Source organism: Nyctereutes procyonoides, unplaced genomic scaffold, assembly GCF_905146905.1.
Source record: "Nyctereutes procyonoides isolate TBG_1078 unplaced genomic scaffold, NYPRO_anot_genome, whole genome shotgun sequence".
NCBI lineage: Eukaryota > Metazoa > Chordata > Mammalia > Carnivora > Canidae > Nyctereutes > Nyctereutes procyonoides.
In genome coordinates, this window is record NW_026575041.1 from 13,641,200 (window position 1) to 13,666,286 (window position 25,087).

General features: G+C 40.6%; 1 protein-coding gene across 1 annotated transcript in view; it reads left to right on the top strand.

Annotated features, from left to right (window-relative positions):
* Positions 1–1,490: 1,490 nt before the first annotated feature.
* The window catches only part of CCDC83 (coiled-coil domain containing 83), a 48,675-nt gene continuing 25,078 nt past the window's right edge, over positions 1,491–25,087 (top strand). The window contains exons 1-4 of the mRNA XM_055320709.1: positions 1,491–1,620; positions 7,800–7,922; positions 16,664–16,748; positions 22,792–22,954. Coding sequence (XP_055176684.1) covers positions 7,828–7,922; positions 16,664–16,748; positions 22,792–22,954 — 343 coding nt within the window. The 5' untranslated portion in view covers positions 1,491–1,620; positions 7,800–7,827. The remainder of the gene's footprint in view (positions 1,621–7,799; positions 7,923–16,663; positions 16,749–22,791; positions 22,955–25,087) is intronic.

Genomic DNA, 25,087 nt, shown 5'->3' on the forward strand with positions numbered 1-25,087 from the left:
GGGGTGACTGGGTGATGGGCACTGAGGGGGGCCCTTGACGGGATGAGCACTGGGTGATATGCTGTATGTTGGCAAATTGAACACCAATTTAAAAAATTAAAAATAAATTAAAAATAAAAATAAAAAATGCAGGATAGAAAAGGCACCTTCGGAGGTTGTAGCCAGGTGATATATTTCCCCCTCAAATTAGGACAGAGCTGCAACAAGTAGAAAGAGGGGAAAACGGAATCGGAATCTGTGTTGGTTTTCTTGAGGTTTAGGAGCAAAAAAGTAAAGAGAGAAGCAAAATAGGACCAAGGAGCTTACAGAGCCGGATGTTATCACACAAGCACTTAGTGGAGGAGGCTGCAATTCCGTTAAGGACCAAACCCCAGGGAACTGTCGCACCCAACCCGGGCCAGCGACGAGCCCTGCGGGTGGAAGGGCAGAGGGGCAGGGGGGCAGAGGGGCAGGGGGGCAGAGGGGCAGGGGGGCAGGGGGGCAGAGGGGGCAGGGGGGCAGGGGGGCAGAGGGGCAGGGGGGCAGGAGGGGCAGGGGGGCAGAGGGGCAGGGGGGCAGGGAGGGGCAGGGGGGCAGAGGGGCAGGGGGGCAGGGGGCAGAGGGGCAGGGGGCAGGGGGGCAGGGGGCAGAGGGCAGGGGGGGCGGGGGGCGGGGGCGGGGCGGGGGGCAGAGGGGCAGAGGGGCAGGGGGGCAGAGGGGCAGGGGGGCAGAGGGGCAGGGGGGCCGAGGGGCCGGGGGGCAGAGGGGCAGAGGGGCAGGGGGGCAGAGGGGCCGGGGGGCCGAGGGGCCGAGGCCGGCCGCGCGCACGCCCCCGCCCGCCCCGCGAGCGCCTGGAAAGCCACGCAGCGGTCTCGGCGCAGAGCCACGTGCCGCGTCTCCGCACAACCCACCGCCTACAGGTTTAGCACTCGAGGGAGGCCGGGAGGGGCGTGCGTTAGTGTGCACCCAGCAGGGCGCACTGCGGGGGTGAAAATCGCGCGGGGAGAAGGCGGGAGGGCGCCATCTCGGCGGCAAAAGGCGGCAGCGCGGGCCTTCGGCCGGGCCTCTTCCCTGTGCGGCCACCGGGGGGCGCGCCCGGCCCGCGGGAGCTCCTGCGCGGGGCGGGGGGGGGGTGCGGGGGGCGGGGCAGCCCGAGCGCGCGCGTCGCCTTGGAAACGGAGGGCGCTGGCGCGGCGGCGGAAGGGGGGACCCGGTCCTCTGGCCGCGGGCGAGCGCGGACTGCGGGCCCCCTGCAGAGCCTCCGCTCCCGGACGCCGCGGAGGCGCGGTAGGGGGACTGGCGGGCCTCCTGCCTCGGCCCCCGACCCCTCCCGGCCCGGCACTTACGGCCCGACCTCCCCGCCCTCCCCGCTCACCCCCGCCGTTCCCGGGCCTGCCCTGCGCCCACCGGGGCCTGGGGTCGCGCCCTCGGGCGTCCTCCCCCGAGCCCTGCTCCTGGACCGTTGGACGCCGCCGGGAGCGCTTCTCAGACGCCCACCTCTCTTCACGCAGGACACAGAAACGGAAGATCTTTTGATCTGCTCAAAATATTAACCGCCTTGCAGTAGAACCCCCGGATGTGTTGCTCGTTTGCCCTTCTAGATCTTCCATTCCCGGAGGGCAGGATCTGAATTTGATTCAGGTTCGTAACCCTTTTTTTTTCCCCCTCAGAAAGCCCCATATTATTTTTTTAATAATAAATTATTTTTTATTGGTGTTCAATTTGCCAACATACAGAATAACACCCAGTGCTCATCCCGTCAAGTGTCCCCCTCAGTGCCCGCCACCCATTCACCCCCACCCCCCGCCCTCCTCCCCTTCCACCACCCCTAGTCCGTTTCCCAGAGTGAGGAGTCTTTCTGTTCTGTCTCCCTTTCTGATATTTCCTACCCTTCATGCCCTCACCTCACAGGCAGCCTCTAGCATACAGTAGATGCTCAGTAAACCAGTTCTTCCATTTGTTTGGAGCTTTATTGCTTGACAGTACTCCCAAAGTACTGAGCTTCCTTGATAACCCTGGGAGGAGGCAGGGAAGATGAAGAGAACTCAGGATCAGGGGGTTTAGAGGCTCGTTTGGGGTTATAAAACTGATAGTGGAGGGGCTAGGACTAGACTCAAGCCTTGCTTGGCTTAGTGTTCTTAGCACATTCCCAGTCTTGTGAATGCGTTTTGAGTGAAGGCTCACACACCCTTGCATCCTTCTCAGTACCAGTACACAGCCCTCCCCTGTGGGTACTTTCTGAGTGCCCTGAATGTTGTTGATGGCCTTAACCCTCACTCTCTCAGTCCATAGATTGGCTTCAGCTCCTCGCTCTGGATGCTGCAACATCCTTCTTTTACAACTTCGTTCAATTTCACACTACCTTGCTTCTTCACTCCCGTTCTCACTCCATGATTAATTCTCTGTTAGGCAAGAGAGAGTTGAGGAGGAGGATGAGAGGTGGAAGATGTCCCATTGAAGGAAAAAAGTATATACATACATATGTTTCTGGGAAGGCAGAGAAGGAAAATAATGAGATTGGGTATTTATCATTGTGTGTGTGTGATAACCGCTCATGGATTTCCTTATTGCCATCCCAAGACCTGGCTCCAGTAGATCTTTTTCATAATCACCACTGTTATTTGATGATAGAAACCTTTTTGTTCTCCACCATCAGAGTATGAAAATACTGCATGCATTTCCATAATCTTCACAATATTCTTTTCGTGATTATGTTTCTTTTCTTTTGTGACATTTCTAAGCTTGAAGGACAGAAGGAGTTGGGGGGGGGAAATGTGGTTCTGGTTGCTAGATAAGTTAGTATAAGATAGTGCTTTTCAAACTATGTTATTAGCAATTCTGGATCAGAAGATAGATAATTATTAAGCTAAGAATCCAGTATAATTTGGGAACTGCAGTTCAGAAATGTGCTACTGACCAAAGGATTTGCGCTGGCAAAGAAAATGTGGCAATGTAATGTAAATCATCAGTTAGGCAAGTGAAAGTTAAAAGTGTCATTTATCCAGATATTCTATTTATTATTTTTTAAAATATAAGGTACATTAATGATAGTTGACTTTATTATTATCTTTTTTTATTTTATTTTTGTTTGAAACTAACTTTTAGGTGATATTCTCACTACTAAAAGCCTTTAAATGAATTTAGAGGTTTTTTTTAACATACGCTGAAGAACACTTTTTAAATATTTAAAAATTGTATTAAAAATATGTTCTACCATAAGAGAGTATTTGCATTTAAAAGTAATTTACTAGGACACCTGGGTGGCTCAGCGGTTGAGCATCTGCCTTCAGCTTAGGGCAAGATCCTGGAGTCCCAGGATCAAGTCCCACATCAGGCTCCCTGCGTGGAGCCTGCTTCTCCCTCTGCTTGTGTCTCTGCCTCTCTCTCTGTCATGAATAAATAAATAAAATCTTTAAAATAAAATAAAATAAAATAAATAAAATAAAATGATTTACTTTCAGGGCCCCCTGGGTGGATCAGTCAGTTGAGCATCCAACTCTTGATCTTGGTGCAAGTCTTGATCTAGGGTTGTGGATTTGAGCCCCACATTGGGCTCCACGCTGGGCTTGGAGCTTACCTTAAATAAATAAGTAAATAAATAAACAAACATGATTTACTTTCTAAACTAAGGATACGCACGACATTATGAGCAAATAAATAGGGTCATTGGTAAAGAAAGTGAGTACACATGATTTGCAAGTCAGTCATTCAAATTAGACATTTATTGAACATCTAGTTTGCATCCATGGAAGATGCTGGCCTATGTTCCAACATATATTTTTTGAAAGTTCAAAGATGAAGTGATTAGTTGTTATTCAGTATTAAAGGAGTTGTATTTTGTTGAGAATGAATGCCATGAATGTTTTCAAATATATACTGCAGTTAACACTGTAATGAGATATTACTATATTATTATTGTTGTTGTTTATTAGAGTCACACAGTTTTAGGTAGGTAATAGCAGAGCCAGGACTAGATAGATTTCAAGACTTCCAACACCCACATAGAGATCTTTTAACTAAACCATACTCTCAACCTCTGATGAAATCTTATTCAGAACTTCTGCTATTACTAATGCTATTAAATGAATATCTTCCATTTTAATCTACATTTATATAAAAACATTGGCTAATCAACATCAGAATCCATTCTAAATGTCCGGAAAAGTATCAGGGCAGAGCTGCCATCCCTCCCAGCCTCCATAAAATTTGGAAAGAGTCAGTAGGAGGCTTCTGGATATTCGTCCCAAATGAAAAAGAGTCATGAGGAACCTTCTAGATACTGAGCTAGGATCCTGAGAATCCATTTTTTGTTTTTTGGATAATTTTGCAGAGTAAAGTAAGACATGGGTTAACAGTACATTTGAAGAATGTGGCTATTATATGTCCATTTTTTCCAAACAGGCTTCTTACTTTTCAGTGAAAAGCACTTGGGGAATATATTTTGAAACATTTTCTGATGGGAAATGATTATGGAGTGGGCTCTGACAAGGCTGGACACCCAGTCTTTCAAACTCAGCTTCCTCACCTGCCCTCCCACCACGACGTATATTGAAAGCCCAGTGTTGGGCAGCCTGGGTGGCTCAGTGGTTTAGTGCCGCCTTCAGCCCAGGGTGTAATCCTGGAGACCCGGGATTGAGTCCCACGTTGGGCTCCCTCTATGGAGCCTGCTTCTCCCTCTGCCTGTGTCTCTGCCTCTCTCTCTCTTTCTCTCTCTCTCTCTCTCTCTGTGTGTGTGTGTCTCTCATGAATAAATAAATAGAATCTTAAAAAAAAAAAAAAGAAAAGAAAAAAAAGAAAGCCCAGCGTTGGGAGAGGAAAAACAGGTACAAAAGGTCACCCTGTAGTCACGATCTTGGGAGCATTCATTACTTGCACAATCTTTCTAGTCTTTTAAAGTTGCTCATTATTTTTTTGAAGTTCTGCTGGAGTATATTTCTTTGAGTAGCGATCTTGTCTCTTCATATTTTAAAATTAAGGGTCAGGTAAAGTGCCATGCACAGAGCAGGCACTAAATAGATGTTTGCAGTTACTGGCAAACAGATTAAGTGTCCCTCTGTCAGGAATTATTCTTTGTGAAACCTTCCTGGAAGGTAATCACATTATTTTGTGAGTTTTTTTCTAGGATTCTCACCTTTTGCTGAGATAGAAATCCTCTAGGTGGTCAAGAACTGTAAATCCTTGTAAATATTTATGAAAATCCCCATTGTTTGTAGGACATTATCAAATGTAGAAGTACTTAGTACTTTCTGAAGTAATGTCATTAGCTCGTTGCAAGAATGCATCTATTAAAAGGGCAACCGATGCTTCCTAATTTTCTGAAAAATATATAAAACAATGAATCTTAATATAGTTTTTGCATAAATCATTTGTGCTTAATGTATCCACATTTTCACTCATGTTTTATTAAAGTCCTTTGTCATGAGCCGCAGTTACGTAACTATACTTTAGTCAGAGAGTTTAGCCAGGTAACTGAGGTAATTGAGCATCATGAGGTCATCCCCCCTCCCCCAGCACCAGATGGGTACTGTAGGTGGAAACTGTAACACTTGATCTCTTCCATATGACTCAGAAAGAGAACTAGAGATCGAAGTTAGCATTTGTTTTAACTTTTAACTGAAATATTTATAGTAAAAATCACTGTCGAACAGTAACTGTTGTGAAATGAAACACTGGTCAGCATGCTATCTTTTTGTTCAATAGTCAAGTTAAAAACTCTAATTCTAAAATGGAAAATAATATAAAAATTCAACTCTGCATCTAAAACAAAAGAAAGCAATTTTTCTCAACTGACAAGTTTCTGTGAATTATGATGGTATAAATGACACATTTTGGTGTGTAGATTATGGAATTATTCTCAAGACTTTCATATCTGAGAAGATATCACTTAATATATCACTGTCTTAATGTGCTAATTTTTTTTGTTGTATCACCTATATGCTTTTTAGTTGGGAAGTATTATAGTATGTTTCCATTTATGCATACTGGAGTCTGTTAGAGTATAGAGATGAACACATTTTGGCTGGAAAAGAAAAGTGTCAGACATAAAGACTGAGCCTTGATGGAGGTCTAGGTATGCAAGCATCATGTCTAGGAAAACATGTTTCATTTCAGAGAGATTTCCCACTGTGGATCTCAGTGATCTATGCAGATTACCGATTCAGTGACCTAAATCATTGATGAAGGTTGACAACAGCAAATCACACAGATTAGTTTTTCCACATATCATCATACTTAGCAACAGGCAGATGTCCTCTGCTTTTCAGTTACCTGAAGTTTGAAGAAGCATGATCTGGAGTTTAACTAAAGGGGCATAAATACCTAACTAAGCTCTTTCTGTATGTCAGCCACTATGCTAGGTGCTTTAAATATTAGCTTATTTAATTCTTACGACAGCTTTTAAAGTAAGGCTTTTTTTTCTCTCACTTTACAAATGATGAAACTGAAGCTCAAAAAGATTAATCTACTCAAGGTTCCATTGACAATAAGTGGTGGATCTGGGATTTAAACATGTCTGCCTGTTGGGGTGACTGGGTGATGGGCACTGAAGGGGGCACTTGGTGGGATGAGCACTGGGTGTTATGCTAAATGTTGGCAAATTAAACTCCAATAATAAAAAATAAATTAAAAAAAAACATGTCTGCCTGATTCATCCATCCATTTTTTCATCTGACAAGGATTTATTGTGCATGTGTGGGGAAATAGAGTAATGCACAAGAATTATATCATCCCCACTTTCATGGAGTTTCCAGCCATCTAAATAAATAATTGTAAAGGCTACATTCTTTTTAAAAATATTTATTTATTTATTCATGAGAGACACAGACTGAGAGAGAGAGGCAGAGACACAGGCAGAGGGAGAAGCAGGCTCCTCACAGGGAACCCGATGCGGGACTCAATCCCAAATGCTGGGATCATGACCTGAGCGAAAGACAGGCGCCCAACTACTGAGCCATCCAGGCGTCCCACAAAGGCTACACTCTTTCTACCATACCCAATTACTAATATTTTGAAGTTTAGGAACTCTTTTTTTTTGAGATTAATGTAAATTAAAAGATAAAAATCTGTTAAGGGAGACTATGTAATCTGAAAAGAAGTACTTTAGTACCTATACAGAATCCAAGAAGTATTCCTGTTTATAAATCTTTGAACGGTGAACCTGATTTTTCACTTTTAAAATGTATCATTTTTGACAATTTTTTTTACTATTGATTAAAAAGCAATTAATAGCTGATGAGCGGTTACTGTTAATAATATTATAATTACTATTATTTTGCATTTGTAAACCTTTTAGCCCCTTAAAAAACATTTGAATATGTGCTTTTATTTGCTCTTTATAACAATCCTGGCCAAACCTAATTCTTCTGGGCTCTAGTTTCTTGGTGTTCATAGAAAGTTGTACTTTTGTTTTATCTTAGTTTTAAAAAATTAACAGACATTTCCTGAACTGCTACTATATGCAGTGCACTCTGCCAAACACTGTGGTGGAATAAAATGACTGAAAAAGTTAAGTCCTTGTTCTTAAAAATGCTTGAGAGGGAAAACAGATGTAGATGGATAACATAAGGGGATGAGTCTCGTAGAAAGTTTTGGGTGGGGAAATGCTGTACCTGGGCATGGAACTTACCAGACTCAAGAATCTGTTGATTCATTATGTCCCAGCATTGTGGTAGGTAATAGGTCTGGAGACCTGGAGACCTGAAATGAAAAAAAAAAAAAAAAAACAGTTCTAAATTAAGTCCCAGCAGTTCCTTATCTTGAGTAAACACAAGTAGAGGAGCAAAGACAGAATTTATTTACTTTTCCCATTTCTTTTCAAACAGGTATGCTTCTTACTAACTAAGCAACACAATGGATAACACAGCAAAAGCAAATAAAAAGGATGTTCAAGATGGGCCACACAAAGAAGTCAAATTGCCTACTAGTGAAGCACTTCTAGACTACCAGTAAGTTTCAATTATGAAATCCAAATGTTCCCACGTGTAAATGGAAATCATTGTTAAGATTCATATAACTCCAAGTGGAAAGTGATGCACTCAAAAGCTGTCAAGGAGACTGGAGGTAGATTGGAAGCATAATTTCACTCTTGTGCTATGTGCATATTTTTAAAGTTTTTGAAACTTTGACTATAATATTTTTCAAGTAGTAGCAGTGAAACAGCATTCATTAATGTGGTTTGGCTTCCTCTCTCCCACCACTCTCCCACATACTGTATACACAGTTTGTATATAACAGCTGGCTGACTTACCTCATAAAATATGATTATGTCTAGAAGTATTGATGCTGATTTTTGGCTTATTAATAGGTTTACTGTAACATGGAATAGTTAGCATACATTTATAGAAGAGTTCATTTCTAGACATTCCAATGAGCATTATCTCCAATGGCTACAGATAAAATCCAAATGATACAATTATTTTTTAAAAGATTTTATTTATTTATTCATGAGAGACACACACAGAGAGAGAGAGGCAGAGACACAGGCAGAGGGAGAAGCAGGCTCTATGCAGGGAGCCCAACGCAGGACCCGATCCTGGGACTCCAGGACCAAGCCCTGGGCCAAAGGCAGGCGCTAAACCACTGAGCCACCCAGGGATCCCCCTGATACAATTTTTTTTTAATTTTTAAATTTTTTTAAGAATTTATTTATTTATTTATGATAGACACACACACACACACACACACACACACACACAGAGGCAGAGACACAGGAGGAGGGAGAAGCAGGATCCATGCTGGGAGCCTGACATGGAACTCGATCCCGGGACTCCAGGATCGCGCCCTGGGCCAAAGGCAGGCACCAAACCGCTGAGCCACCCAGGTATCCCCGATACAATTATTTTTAATGAAAATATTTCTTAGTGTCTCACTCCCAGGAGCTGGAGACAAAACTAGAGGTAATACATATTCTATGCTTATGTTTTATCCAATTCATAGATAGTAAATCCCTGCTGAGGTTTTGAACCTCAGTTTTTGGCACGAGGTAGGTTTTTAATGTATAAGTCTTAGGAAGGAAATGAATTCATTTCAGTCCTTTTCATATAAGAATGTACTTCATAACCCTCAACAAAGTAGGTTTGGAAAGAACATACCTCAATATAACAAAGGCTATGTATGAAAACAGCTCATCTAACACCATACCCAGTAGTGAAAAACTGAGAGCTTTTCCCCTAAGGTCAGGAAAAAGATAGGGATGTCCACTCTCACCACTTTTATTCCAGAGTCCTAGCCACAGCAATCAGACAAAAAGAAATAAAAGGCATCCATATTGGTAAGGAAGAAGTAAAATTTTCACTATTTGCAAATGACATGATGCTATATGTATAGAAAAATACTAAAGATTCCACCAAAAACCTACTAGAAATGACAAACGAAATCAAGAAAGTCACAGGATACAAAATCACTATACAGAAATCTGTTGCATTTCTATACACTAATAATGAAGCAGTAGACAGAGAAATTAAGAAAGCCACCCCATTTACAAATGCCCCAAAAAGAATAAAATAGCTAGGTGTAAGCTTAACAAAGGAGGTAAAAGACCTGTACTCAGAAAACTATAAAACATTGATGAAAGAAATTGTAGGTGATGCAAACAAATGGAAAGATATTCCATGCTCATGAATTAGAAGAACAAATATTGTTAAAATATCCATGCTACCTAAAGCAATCTACACATTTAATGAAATCCCTATCAAATTCCAATAGCATTTTTCACGGAACTAGAACAAATAATCCTAAAATTTGTATGGAACCACAAAAGACCCTGAATAGCCAAAGCAATCGTGAAAAAGAACAACACTGGAGGTATCACAATCCCAGATTTCAAGATATACTACAAAGCAGTAGTAACCAAAACAATATGGTATTGGCACAAAAATAGACACATAGATCAATAGCACAGAATAGAGTGCTCAGAAATAAATCGATGCTTATATGATCAACCAATTTTTGACAAATGAGGCAAGAATATACACAATAGAAGAAAAAGAGATCTCTTTGATACATGGTGTTGAAAAACAGCACAACCACATGCAAAGAATGAAAACCACCCTCTCACATCATACATAAAAATAAGCTCAAAATGGATTAAGGACTTAAGTGTGAGACCTGAAACTATAAAAATCCTAGAAGGGAGCATAGACAGTAATTTCTCTAACTTTGGCCATAGCAACATTTTTCTGGCTATGTCTCCTGAAGCAAAGGAAATAGAAGCAAAAATAAACTATTGGGACTACATCAAAATAAAAAGCTCTGCACAGCAAAAGAAACAATGAACAAAACTAAAAGGTAACCTACTAAATAGAAGATACTCACAAATGACATCCAATAATGAGTTAGTATCCAAAATATATAAAGAACTGATACAACTGAACACACACACACACACACACACACACGCACAAATCCAATTAAAAATTGGCAGAAGACATGAGCAAACATTTCTCCAAAGAAGATATTCAGATGGTCAACAGACACTTGAAAAGATGCTCAACATCACTCATCCATCAGAAAATGCAAATCAAAACTACAATGAGATATCACCTCACACCTGTTAGAATGGCTAACATCAAAAATACAATGATGTATTTTTTCCTTTCTTCATGTGAAGAAAAGGAAAATCATCCACTGTTGGTAGGAATGCAAACTGATCTAGCCACTGTGGAAAACAGTATGAAGGTTAAAAATAGACTATTCTACAGTTCAGTAATTACGCTACTCAAAAAATATAAAAACACTAATTCAAAGGGATACACACACCCCTATGTTTATTGCAGCATTATTTACAATAGCCAAACTATGGAAGCAGCCCAAGTGTCCATCAATAGATGAATGGATAAAGCAGAATGGATAATATATATATGTATCTCTCTATATATTTATATACAGTTATACATAATATATGTATATGTTTATATGTTCATTATAATATATATGTATATGATTCAGCCAGAAAAACTGCACTGGAATTAAAATTTTAAATATATATATATATTTAAAGTATGTACTTCATTCATGCTTTTACTGAACAAATACTTGAATGTTTACCAAGTCCAAGGCAAGTGCTGGAAGACAGCAACAAACAGATCACCTAGTTCCTGGCCTGATGAGGCATGGGAGGCAGATATTGGACAACTACTTCAAGCTTTAAAAAAAATTGCATAGCTACAATTAAGACATTATGAAAGAAAAGTGTAGGGTGTTGTGCGACAATTTAACTAAAGGTCTTGATATGGTCAGAGGGGTCAGGAAAAACTTGTTTGAGAAAGTGGCATTGCAACTGATCTCTGGAAGAGGAACAGTTGTTATGGAGACATAGAATGGAAGAGAGAAAGGCTTATGGAAAAGATGCTGGGGTAAGGGAGAGCTTTTCACAGTCCAGTAACTGAGAGAAGGCAGAAATGTGGGAGAGAGGGTAGGAGCCACCTGCTGCTATATAGGCAACTGTTAGATCAGTCAAGCCCTGTGGAACATGTGGGATTTGGGAATAGAAAATTATTGGAAGGGGGAACAAGGCTGAAAGTGCAGAACCTGTGATGCTGGTGACTAGCCTGTGATGCTGGCCCTTAAGAGATTTGGGGTTTTTTGGTTTTTTGTTTTTTAGATTTTATTTTTATTTATTAGAGAGAGAGAGAAATAGAGACAGTGAGAGAGAGCATGCGCAAGGGGAGGAGCAGGGGGAGAAGGAGAAGCAGACTCCCTGCTGAGCAGGGAGCCTGATGTGGGGCTCCATCCCAGGACCCTGGGATCATGACCTGAGCCAAAGGCGGACGCTTAACCAACTGAACTGCTGAGGCGCCCCAAGAGTTTTTTTTTAAACATTCAGAGAAAAATCCATCTCCTATTTTTGAGAAACTCCAAATCTACCTGTCTATTCTCTTTAGAGGACAGTGAGTGAATGGGTCAGAACACTAAGAGAGAAACACCCATGGGAAGGGACTTTCAACAAAGTTCCCTTTTATTTTCTACTTGAGACATTAAGTTATAACCAGAAACTACATGCACCCATCTGTCAGCATAACGGAAAACTTGTTCATCTCATCTTTGGAGAGGTGGACAAAAAGCCAGGCTCTGTGAATACAACCTGGTCTCTACTTGTTCCTATGGTTTACACTGATGACATCCAAATATAACTGTTTCTTTCTCTTCTAGGTCAGCCAGAGGCCAGTATTTCTATTCTTTAACAGAGGTTTACAAAGAGACAAACATTTAAAAATTCTCATGACCTAGTGCAAGATGTAAATCGAACATCTCATGTTTTTGTTCTTTCCTTTGTTAAGACTAAATAAATAGGGATCCCTGGGTGGCACAGCGGTTTGGCGCCTGCCTTTGGCCCAGGGTGCGATCCTGGAGATCCGGGATCGAATCCCACGTTGGGCTCCCGGTGCATGGAGCCTGCTTCTCCCTCTGTCTGTGTCTCTGCCTCTCTCTCTCTCTGTGTGTGACTATCATAAATAAATAAAAATTTAAAAAAAATTAAGACTAAATAAATAATCTCATGGACTGAAACAGTTAAGGCCTTGCTCTACCATGCTCTGCTAGTTACACTTGACTCACTCCATGTGTTCCCAGGTGACAGAACTTTTGTCACATGACAAATAACCAAAACACACCCCTCACTTTCTGAGAAAAGATTGACCAAATATTCTGTGGCAGCATCTTATGTTTCTCTTATATAATCTCATCTAACAAAGAGCTGGGAGCACATAGTAGGTAGTCAATGATTTCTGGACAACTAAACATTTTTTTAAAATCTGTCCCAAGAATATAACGTCATGATCCTCTATGGTTGTTTGTTAAGAGCTGAGACTGCCAGTGCAAAATCTATAATCATCATCTCTAGGTAATTGTGGTTTTATTTTTTCCTTTATATTTGCTTTCCCCATAGTTTTCTACAACGAGTATGAATATAGATATAGAAATAGGTGTAGATATGATTATAGGTTAAAAAATAGATACAAGTATACATTTTTTAAAAAACATTCAGATTAGGGGTGCCTGGGTGGCATAGTCGGTTAAGCGTCTGACTCTTGGTTTCAACTCAGGTCATGATCTTGGGGTTATGAGAATAAGCCCCATGTCAGGCTCTGCGCTCAACTCAGAGTCTGCTTGGGACTCTCTCTCCCTCTCCCTCAGCCCCTCCCACCCCATGCTTTCACTCTCTATCTCTGAAAAAAAAAAATAATAATCCAGATTTATTTGTTTTCCTTCTCAGAATTTTCAGTTAAATTGCCTGGAGGGAAAAAGTTGACACATTAATAACATCTTAATAATTCAGAGAAGGAAGGGGAAAAGTAACCCATTGTATTACTAACCATTTCATATCACTGTGCTTTAGAATAGTGTATCCTTTTCAAACTGCTTTAAATGTATTATCTCATTAGTTTATCATTGCATTTGCTTCAGTACTTAGTACTGACACTTTTAGTGTCACATGTGCACTACCATGGCACCTAAAGGAGATATGAAAAGAAAAAGGTACATAGAGAACAGTGAGACTTGAATTCCCACAGTGGCTAATAGTGTTGAGTTCTAAAGTGCAGTTTCATCTTCATGAGACCCATGGAAGTTGAAGTAGATTCCAAGGAAAGGTTCAACTGACTTAGACCTACACCTACCATGTGAGCCACAGTTGGGGCAACAAAGCCACCAAAACCTTCGGGGCAAGTCAGAATTGCCCCTGAGGCCTGCTAGTACTCTTAGATCTTTCTGAACTGCTCACAAGGAACATAAGACAAAGCCCCACATCATTTGCTCCTGACTGCTCTAAGTGGAGGGGTGGTAGATTAAGTGTAGGATTGCCAGATACAGCAAATAAAATTATAGGATGCCAAATTAAATTTGAATTTCAAATAAATGGGAAATATTTTTCAGTATAAGCGTCTGCCATGCAGGATCTGGGGTTGGCGCTGAATGCAGTCTCCAGAGCCATCTTTGCACACTCAGTCATCACCAAGGAAGCCTCTCAGCTGAAACCAGGAATAAGTCTGTTAACCAGACCATGCAAAGACTCAGTCTCAACCAATGGACACCATATACTTGAGATTCATTTGCCTGCTTCACCCATGCAGAGAGTGAATTAAGTTACCATATTTATAATCGTATAATTTGCATAAGCCTTTTTCAGATAATTCTCATTTACATTATTTTAATTTTTCTCCTTAAAAATGGGAGATAGAGAAGGCACTCTTTCAGAATTTTTGCACACCTAAGCTTTATTTTTTTTTTAAGATTTTATTTATCTATTTGACGGAGGGAGAGAGAGAGCACAAGCAGGGGAAGCAGCAGAGGGAGAAGGAAAAGCAGGCTCCTTGCTGAGGGGGGAGCCCTATGTGGGGTTCCATCCCAGGACCCCAGGATCATGACCCAAGCAGAAGGCAGACACTTAACCGACTGACCTACCCAGATGCCCCCACACCTAAGCTTTAGGTGGGAAGTAAAAAACATGGTTTATATCCACTACTGTTTGGAAACCACCCTGTGCATAGTAGTCCCTTCTGTTTAGTATCCTTATCATAGCCTGTTATTTCCCCCATAACAATAGGTAAATAATATGCTTGGGTGTTTACTTCTTTATTGTTTAGTGAAATGTAAGCTCCTTGGGGGCAAGGATCATGGAAGTATTGTTCCACACTATCTCCATAATGCCCTAAACAATACTGGGCACAGAGCAGCAGCTCATTAAATCTTATTTGTGCTGTATGTGGTTGTCCGTGTGACTGCATGAAAGGGAACAATGATCAATGTAAACTGCAGAATTTCGGAACTGAAAAAATGTAGAGCTCATCACCTTCAATTCTCTTACTTCCAGAAAAGTAAGCCATGGCCTAATGAGGTTGAGAGTCCTTGGGCAGTCAGTGGAGAAGCAGTATTGAAGTCCAAGTTTCACAGTATCCAAACAGAGCACTTTTTCCACTAAAGGAATTGCTTGTTTTGTTTTTATGGTGCATTTTCTCATCATTGAGAAAGAAGGAGATTTATTTTACTCTGTACTGAATACACAATGTCACACATATAAATGATATTTTGGAGGAAGGGCAGAGGATATAAGATTCAGATTCAACTGAAATTTCCTAAGCACCTACTTTACCCTAGAAACATTCACATACAATTCTTATTTTAATCTTTAAAGGATTAGAGCTAGGTATTGTTATCACCACTGACAGGTTGGAAATTGATGCTCAGAGAAGTGACTTGCCTGAGAGCATATAGGTAAGAAGTGACAGGAACGTGATGGCAAACAAGAGTCATTTTGTAATGACCTCTAGGTTCACTACACCATACAGATGCTGTATTTTTGTTTTGCCTTTTTTTTAAGATTTATTGATTTATTTATTCATGATAGACATAGAGAGAGAGAGAGAGAGAGAGAGAGAGGCAGAGACACAAGCAAAAGCTCCATTCCGGGAGCCCAACGTGGGACTCGATCCCGCAACTCCAGGATCGCGCCCTGAGCCAAAGGCAGGCACTAAACCGCTGAGCCACCCAGTGACTGTTTTGCTTTGTTTTAATGGAGACAAGATGTTTATGTGAAGCTGTTTCCACTGTGTTACTTTGGTCTCAGATTTATTTATTTATTTTTAGGATTTATTTATTCATGAGAGACACACGGAGAGAGGCAGAGACATAGGCAGAGAGAGAAGCAAGCTCCATGTAGGGGATCCTGGAACTGCGGGATGAGCCAAAGGCAGGTGATCAACTGCTGAGCCACCCAGGCATCCCTGGTCTCAGATTTAAAGTTAAAAGATTTGCAGGGTAATAGAGAAATAGAGATACATAGCACTTCAGATAGCTATCAAATGGCCTATACCAAAGTCTTTCTCTACTGTTCAATCTCTCCTTTGTACCTGACAGATGCCCAACAAATACTTGTTGGGTATGAAAGAAATGTATTTGTGCCAGAAAAACCTTTATTATTTATAGAAGAGATGGTAGGGTAACTGGTGACAGGCACTAAGGACGGCACATGATGAGATGAGCACTAGGTGTTATACTATATGTTGGCAAATTGAATTTAAATAAAATTAAATTTAAAAAAAAGAAGAGATGGCATACTAACGAACTTGAACCAGAGGTATGTCTCATTTATCTTAGTATTTCAAGAAGGTGTGTCTGCCCTTATATAAAGTCTTTATCTTGTCATTTTTGTCTGAATTTTTAGAATTCTAGAGAACATGTTTTCTGTGTGCCCTTCCCTAGGTTTCCTTTAAGCTGAATTATTTATAAATAATTAGAAAGTATACAAATTATGACTGTGAAATACAAATGGGGATTGATATAGGAAAAAACTTGAAGTTATCTCTCCAACATATATTTTAGTGAGTAAAGTATACTCAGAAACACACAAAAAGGGTAGCCCTGGTGGCTCAGAAGTTTAGTGCCACCTTTAGCCCAGGGTGTGATCCTGGAGTCCCGGGATCAAGTCCCACATTGGGCTCCCTGCATGGGGCCTGCCTCTCCCTCTGCCTGTGTCTCTGCCTCTCTCTCTCTCTATGTCTCTCATGAATAAATAAATAAAATCTTAAAAAAAAAAGAAACACACAAAAAAATCACTTAAGAAGGTATCTTACCCCTAAATGTGTTTTTATAATATATTTAATACTTTATTTCAATCTAAATAGTTTATATTTGTCTCATGAATTTTCCTAGATGAGTAATTGTAACACATCTTATCTTTGTTTATTATCAGCTGTCAAATAAAGGAAAATGCAGTAGAACGATATATGGCTCAAATAAAGAGACTTAGAGAAAAGAACCAAAAGTATCATGAAAGAGTGAGTATAACATTTAAAGCTTATATCTAGTTATTAAACATTTACACAAATGCCTTAAAAATTTGTGAATTATGATTACATGTACTTTAGGAAATTATCCTCTTTAGTGCTTGGAATTGATATTTACAATCTAAGTTTTGGTACATATAAGACAAATGGGCACCGCTGTTCCTGTTATATTAATTACCATGTCAAAGGAAGACAGCTTGAGCTGTGTTATTTAGATCATGATGACCTGGATCTTGTGTTCAAGAATTTTAAGGCTCAGAAACCACATTTTCTAAAAGACTATTTGAGAGAGAGAGAGGGAGAGAACAAGCATTGAGGGGAACGGGGGAGAGGGAGAAGCAGGGTCCCCACTGAGGAGGGATCCTGATGCAGGACTTGATCCCAGGACCCGGGGATCATGACCTGAGCCGAAGGCAGACACTCAACCGACTGAACCACCCAGGTGCCCCCCTGGAACCACATTTATGTTTTAATTTCTTATTTTTTCAAATGACAAAACATTGGTTCTCTATTTTTAATTTCTGTATCTTTTTTGCTTCTAGATTGTCAGAGGATACATATGTAAATATTATTTGAAAAGTATAATCTCAATTGTTAAAGTGACTGTTTACGACGATACAATATTTTTACAAAAACAGATTGAAATGAATATCAAAGCCATGTATATGACTATCATGACTAAAGATTGGCAGAAATAGTTAAGAAGCAGATAATTTTTATTTGGCTTTCATCTGAAATGACTATATCTATAAGTTTTAATGGAGCCTCCAATAACGTGGGGATTCTTGTCTTCCGAATAGAACTAATCTGATCATTCATTCAGCAACATTTATTGGGCTAGACTTGCCATGGTGGTGATATAACTGTGACCCTGAATTGTCAGGGTTCTCCAGGATCAGTCACTAGACTCCAACAGAAACTCAGATCTGTGGATGAGAAGGGAAAGGGGAACTTTTGTGTAGGTGTCTGGATGCACAGCATGTGAGAGGAGTGAGCTGTCATCACAGGACCAATGCACCTCCCCCAGTGGTCACCACTGGGACTCTGGTGTCATCCTCAGACTTACATTTGGTTGTGCAAAGGACAACAGATCCAGACTGAGGAATCTCTTTCCCATAGCCCCTCATTTGAAGCCAGAAACAAAATTCTTCTTTTCATGGAGATTTACCCAAGAATGGGATAGCCCTACACCTTCTTTTGGGGCCATCAGGGGACCCAGCAGTGAGGAGCATGGAGGGGCAGACTCCAGCTGCAACTATATTTATCTGTTTCTCTCTGTGTAAGCTGCTAATGTCGCAGTTTAAGCTGCCACCACCTCTCCCCTATCTTTCTTCAGTTGGGTACGTTTTCCACGGTGCAAACCCACGGATACTGTAAATCTTTCAGTGCTTAAAACCCTACAGTGGCTGCCCATTGTACAGAAAATGAAATCCACGCTCCTTACTGAAATCTTTGAGGCCCTACAAAATCTGACCTCTGCTCACCTCTCCTGCCTTATCTCCAGTTGTTCTACCCTTCACTTACCACTGCTTCTTTTAAATCTTGGAAAAACCCAGTCTCCCTGGTTATTGTACCTTCATGCAGGCTGTTTCATCTTCCCGGAATGCTCTTCTCTAGGCTAGCTCCGTTTCATTCCCCCGAACTAAGCTGGGATGCTGCAAACAAATGTTATTATTAAATTGAAAGCTATTTAGGGAACAGCAATCAAATCTTACTTAACCTTTGTTTCTCAGGAAGGGTCCAGCATGAGTAAGTTCTCAATAAATATTTATTGATTCACACTAACACCTGTGGAAGGAAAAATTTTTGAGGTCATGGATATTTAATTGCTAAGTTAAATATAACTCATTAGTAAGACACACTTCTTTTCATTTAGGTCAGAAATCAGAAATACCGCTTCATCCTTCCTACAAGTTATCTCTTCTCTTGTGTGAGTTTTGTTTGGACTCTCACTTCGTTTATTATCTTCCTTTCTGCATTCACTGCTCCACTTACCTCATTAGACATTTCGTAGTTCACTGTGTCCACTTCCTTACCTCAGATTCATTCTTTTACTCCTGCTACTCCACCACAACTGCTAAGGCAGAAGTTATTAATGACCAATTAGCCAAGTCCAGTGGCTTCTCTCTAGTCCTTGTTACCCCTTGTGCCTTCAGCAGTCATTGCTGTCAGCTTGAAACCCTCTCTCTTTGGCTGCCAGGACATCACTCTCCTTGATATTCCCCACTATTCACCAACCCATTTCATGTTTCTCATTCATTGCTCTTTTTTTGGACCTATCCCTAAATTAGTATTTTCCAGAGTTCTGATCTCAAGTCTTCACTTTAACTCTAAAGATCTTACCTAACACCATGGCTTCAAATGTCATCTATATGGTGATAATTCACATATGTATATATGACAAATTTTCATCATACTTATACACACAAAAAAAATTAAAATGAGCACATGTAAAAACTGGTGAAATCCAAATAAAGTATCTAATTTACTTAATAATATTGTACCATTGTCAATTTCTCAGGTTTGATAATATTCTCTGGTTATATAAGATGTCATCATTGGGGAAGGCAGGGACATAGTAAGGGAGAACTCTGTGTGCTAATTTGGCAACTTCTGTTCTTGCTCTTGTGAATCTTAAAGAGTTAAAAAGGTAAATCCCATGAGATGGCCTTATAACAAAACAAAATCAGGGGTGCCTGAGTGAATCAGTCAGTTAAGGATGGATGGAACCCTGCATAGGACTCCTTGCTCAGTGAGGAGTCTGCTTCTCCCTCTCCGTCTGCTTCTCTCTCTCTGTCTGCCCATTCCCCCCCACCCCCCATGTTCTCTCACTAATAAATAAAATATTTAAAAAAAATCAGTCCTTTCTTTGTAGCTTATCTATTGAGTCTCCTTTCTTCTATTTTATGGTGTGAAAATTATTCTTACTTTGAATAATAATCGTTTACTTTGTAGGATAAATGTCTTTTTTAACACATTGATAAATATATCTAACTAAATTGTATTCCAGTATATCACTCAAAATAATCTTTCAGATATAGTGAATTTTGTAACATGTTGTCAGACACATTTCCCATCCATTTGAAATTCACTACAGGACTTGGGAAGTTTAATATAGAGGTTTTTAAATTTACATATAATACCAAATATGTTTAGTCACATTTATGCAACAGTCAATTACATTTTTAGGACATGTGATACTATTTTTAATTTATAAATAAAAATATACGTTTGAAAAGAATAGTCATTGTGTTAAAAATTTGATCTAAGAGGACTGCATTCACTTCGACAACTATTGTGCTAAGTGTGAAAGGTAAAAGAAAAATGTATTGATTGATTACACATTATTTCTTTATGAATTATATGTAGTATGATTGATTATACATTATTTCTTTATGAATTATATGTAGTAGTTTTTAAATGATCACTATCTTTGGATTTTCTTTGCCTATTTTAGAGCTGGAATTGATTTTGAGGCAATTGTTGCCTTACTAAAATTAGCTAACATAAATAAAATCAGATAAATATTTTTTAGTATTCAGACTATACTTGATAAAGGAATTTTCCATCTTCTAACAAAAATAAATAGAAAAGTCCATATTTGGAAAAAGTATTAGCAGGGCAATAGTTTGGCAAGAGATATTTCCATTGGTATTATTCGAGTTTCTACAAATATTTCATTTTCAAATAACTCAGTCAAGCCAAAGTAATTCAATTTATTTTATTTTTTTAATTATTTATTTATTCATGAGAGGCACAGAGAAAGAGAGAGAGAGAGGCAGAGACACAGGCAGAGGGAGAAGCAGGCTCCACACAGGGAGCCTGATGTGGGACTTGATCCAGGGATTCCAGGATCATGCCCTGGGCCAAAGGCAGGTGCTAAACCGCTGAGCCACCCAGGTGTCCCAATTCAGTTTATTTATAAGAAAACAAAACATGAATTTATTTCCCAGAAAATGGAATATTTGAGAATTGACAAAAGAGCAATATATTATTTATCAATTGCTATTAATGATTGACCTCCATATTTTAAATTAAACTTTTTTGAAATAATTATAGATTAGTATGCAATTGTAAGAAATAATGCAGAAAAATAAGAAATAATACAGAGGGATCCTGTATACCCATAATCTGGTTTCCTATAACATATTACAGAACTATAGTATAATATCACAAGTAGAATATTAACATTAACAATATTGACATTGATACAGTCAAGACATAGACAATTTCCATCAACAGAAGCATCTCTCATAATGTCCTTTTACAGCCACTCCCTCCCTCCCAATTGTACCCCTTCATTAACTCCTGGCAACCATCAATATGTTCTCCATATTTATAATTTTGTTATTCTAAGAATGTCATATAAATCACTTACTAGTAAGTAATCTTTGTAAGTAATCTTTGGAGATTGGCTTTTTTCATTCAGCTTAATTCTCTGGAGATTCATTTTGCTGCATGTATCATTAGTTGGTTCCTTTTATTGATTTTTGTTTTGTGATATGGATGGTACCACAACTTATTTAACCGTTTACCTATTGAGAGACATGTGAGTTGTTCCCCATATTTGGCTATGATAAATATAGCTTTTTTTATTTTTTATTTTTTATTTATGATAGTCACAGAGAGAGAGAGAGAGAGGCAGAGACACAGGCAGAGGGAGAAGCAGGCTCCATGCACCGGGAGCCCGACATGGGATTCGATTCCGGGTCTCCAGGATCGCGCCCTGGGCCAAAGGCAGGTGCTAAACCGCTGCGCCACCCAGGGATCCCCTAAATATAGCTTTTATAAACATTTGTGTACAGGCTTTTATGTGAATGTAAGCTTTAATTTCTCTGAGATAAATGCCAAAGAACTCAGTTGCTGAGTGGTATGGTAAGCAAACATTCAGTTTTATAAGAAATTGGCATCCTTTTTGACAGAGTAGCTGTACCATTTTACAAAGGAGCCAACTTTCATGGGAAGGACAGAGTGGGAAGAGGGATAAGGGGGAAAACAGAGGAGCAGAAGAGAGGGGATGAGAGAGAAGGGGGGAGAGAGCAGATGTTTAAAATTTTTTTAAAGCTGAGATCTGACAGCATGTGAGGCTCTGGTCCAGTGTAGTATTCTGTGTTTTCTGTTTGGTTATGTAAAAAAATTAATATCCTTTTCATGCTTAGGCTTACTTTGGGTTAAATTTTTATCTTTGCCATGGAAGCATCCTTTTTCTGAGGCTGTTGTCTCCATGAGGCTGGAACTCTGACCATGGACACTTCTCACCTTACATCCTTTTAACCTTGAAACGGAGACAAAAAAAAGGCCTGTTTTCCACCAGTTTCAGTGAATATCCAGGGAAGGACTCTGAGCGTGTTCCTAGCTTGAGGCACGTGCTCCCTCTGGACAAATCCCTATAGCAAAGAGAAGGGGCTGCTGTATTTTATATATAGTGTTCACTGATGTATTCTTAGTGTCTAGAAGACCACCTGGCACATGGTAGATGCTCCATAAATACTGACCAAATGAATGATGATTGCTGGAGAAGAATGGTTGTAGTGGGAGACTGACAAAATCGGCCTCCAAAGTCTAACTTTATTTTCTTTTTAAGATTTTTATTTATTTATTCATGAAAGACACACACAGAGAAAGAGAGAGGCAGAAACATAGGCAGAGGGAGAAGCAGGCTCCATGCAGGGAGCCCGACGTGGGACTCGATCCCAGGACTTCAGGATAAGCCCTGGGCTGAAGGCAGGCACCAAACCGCTGAGCCACCTGGGGTTCCCTAACTTTAATGTTCACTGACCCTATGATAGGGCCATAGACTGGGAGATTACTAACACAATTTTTCAAATGTAACTTTCTATCCAATAGTTACTGTGTTGATGGGTTTAATTTTATTTTGCGTCTTCCATGTTCCTTAAGCTCTTAGAGATATTGTATAAACCTATGTCATTGTTTTTTCCTCATTTTGTAAGCCTTAATGTGCAACTCTGTTTTGAGGCAAATCAATGTAAATACTTGAGCAGTTGTAATTACCTACTGTTGATTTTCACAACAGAACAAACGCTTGAAGGATGAGCAGACTTGGCACATACAGAACCTTCTAAAGGAGCTGAGTGAAGAGAAGTCAGAGGGGTTACCAGTTGTCACAAGAGAAGATGTTGAAAAAGCAATGAAGGAAAAATGGAAGTTTGAGAGAGACCAGGAAGAAAACTTGAAAGGTGACTTAGGAACTGAGTTATTTCTTGAATATGTTCATGCTTTTGTCTCCTAGTATGTTCAAAATGCTGTGAACATGTTCCAGATGAGAGCGTTACCACCACAAGCACACACATGTGTGAGGGAAGTCACAAGTGGGCAGAGCTACTGAAACCAAGTGAGGAGGAGGAGGAAGGGCACTGATCAAAATCAGAGACAGAAGAAAACCACCTGGCTTTTGACATCAGACAAACAGCCTGTTAGCTACCACCCTGAATTTCTTGCAGGAGGAGATTTGTTCTTTCTTAAGGGAAATTCTGTCATCTGGCGGCCTCTTTGGCTTCAGCCTCAGTTCAGACTTGAGAATAATGTGAATATTGTCATGAAGCCTCCCCTCCCACCAGTATCACTAAGGAAGCTAAGCCCCCCATTTTGATGGGAAAGGAGGGATGAGAGTTGGCAAGGGGGAAGATTGGGAGGACGTGGACAGAAATGATGCTAGGTTGCAGAAGATGAAAGACCCAGGACCTACTCTTGCCATGGGTTTAGGAAATACCATGGTCCTGCGGATAAGTCAGACACAGTTTTAACACATGCATTTAAAAATTTTTTTCATTCCTTTGTCCTAAACCTGCTGCTCAAGATTTCCCAAACTACTTTTGCCAGAACCTCTAAAAATACTATCTCAGCTAGGAAGCTGGAGAACTTGGGGAAGAAATGTGAGTGTTCTCAGGAAGCAGTACTAGGAGCTGGAAGGCTAAATGAGGACTAGATTGCCTGAATTTCTCCAAGTGGTTCAGAGAGCCTACTCATCTAAGCACTTTACACAGAGCAAGCACACCATCTGTAAATATTTGTGGTTTTGAATGAAATAGTTGCCAAGCCCAAACATCAATCAGAAAACTTCATTTTTAGGGGTCTCCACAACTGTTCCCAAAAGCCTGTTCTGACTTGTCCCTTTATGGGCAGTGGTGATGTCATAAGGTGGTAGATACTGGATTTTGCAGGGCTCCTCTCCAGGAGACCTACACTTATGTTTGGAAGCAGGACTTTAATAAGTCCCTTGAGGTAGGAGTGAGACCACAAAGGATACTCAGATGTGCTCACTAAACTGCCCTCACAGGGAAATGAGCCCAGCTAGCTGAGAGTGTGCCTGTTTGTGGTTTGGGCTGAGTGCTGGGATTTGTGTGTCATACAAGACGGGGGCCAAGCTGGGTGACCAGAGCGCAGCAGAGGAGGACTGCTCACGTCAGGTGGTCCAGGAATGAAAGGAGCCTGCAGATGCGGGAAAGTGAGAGGACAGGTGTATGTGCAGAGGCTTTCTGAAGCAGTTCTGTTATGTACCAGGTAGCCACCGTAACCCCATTGGGTATGCAGTGTAGCAGCAGCAGCTTCATTTGGCAGCTCATTGCAGTGCAGAATCTCAGGCCCATCCAGAGCTACTGAACTAGAGTCTGCTTTGAGACAAGATCCTGGGGGATTCCTATGCATAGTAAGGTTTGAGAAGTAGTAATAACCCCCCCCCTTTTTTTTTTTTACAACTTTTAGTTAGGACTCTTCAGTTGCATGGATAAAAATTTAATCCAAACTAGCCCAAGCATAAAGAGGATGCTAATTTTTTCATATAACGAAACAGGATAGGCAGTGTGCACTAAAGGCAGCGTGCACTACCGACCTGGATCTGGAGCCTCACCTGCTGTCAGATCTTGGCCTTTTTTTTTTTTTAACCTCCTCTGCCTCTCCCTCTTTCTCTCCCCTCACCACCTTCCTTGCCCCTCTTCTCTCTCTGTCTTCCCCAGAAAGTTGGCTCCTTTTTCTGAGACTGTTGTCCCCATGAGACTAGAACTTTGACCATGGACGCCTCTCACCTTACATCCTTTTAACCTAAATAGAGACAGAAGAGACATGCTTTCCACCAGTTCCAGTGAAAGTATTTCCAGGGAAGGACTCTGAGCATGTCCCTAGCTTGAGACATTGTTCCCCCCTGGGCAAATCCCTACAGCCAGGAGAAGGGGCCCCGGTAATTGGCCTACTTATTTGACAGGAGGTAGGAGAAGGCAAGGGAGATGAGATCTGGGAAAGCAGAACAACAGCCACTACACCCACCTCTCTTTCAAAATCTTCAGTGACATTAACCAACCCTCCCCTCAGAGGCC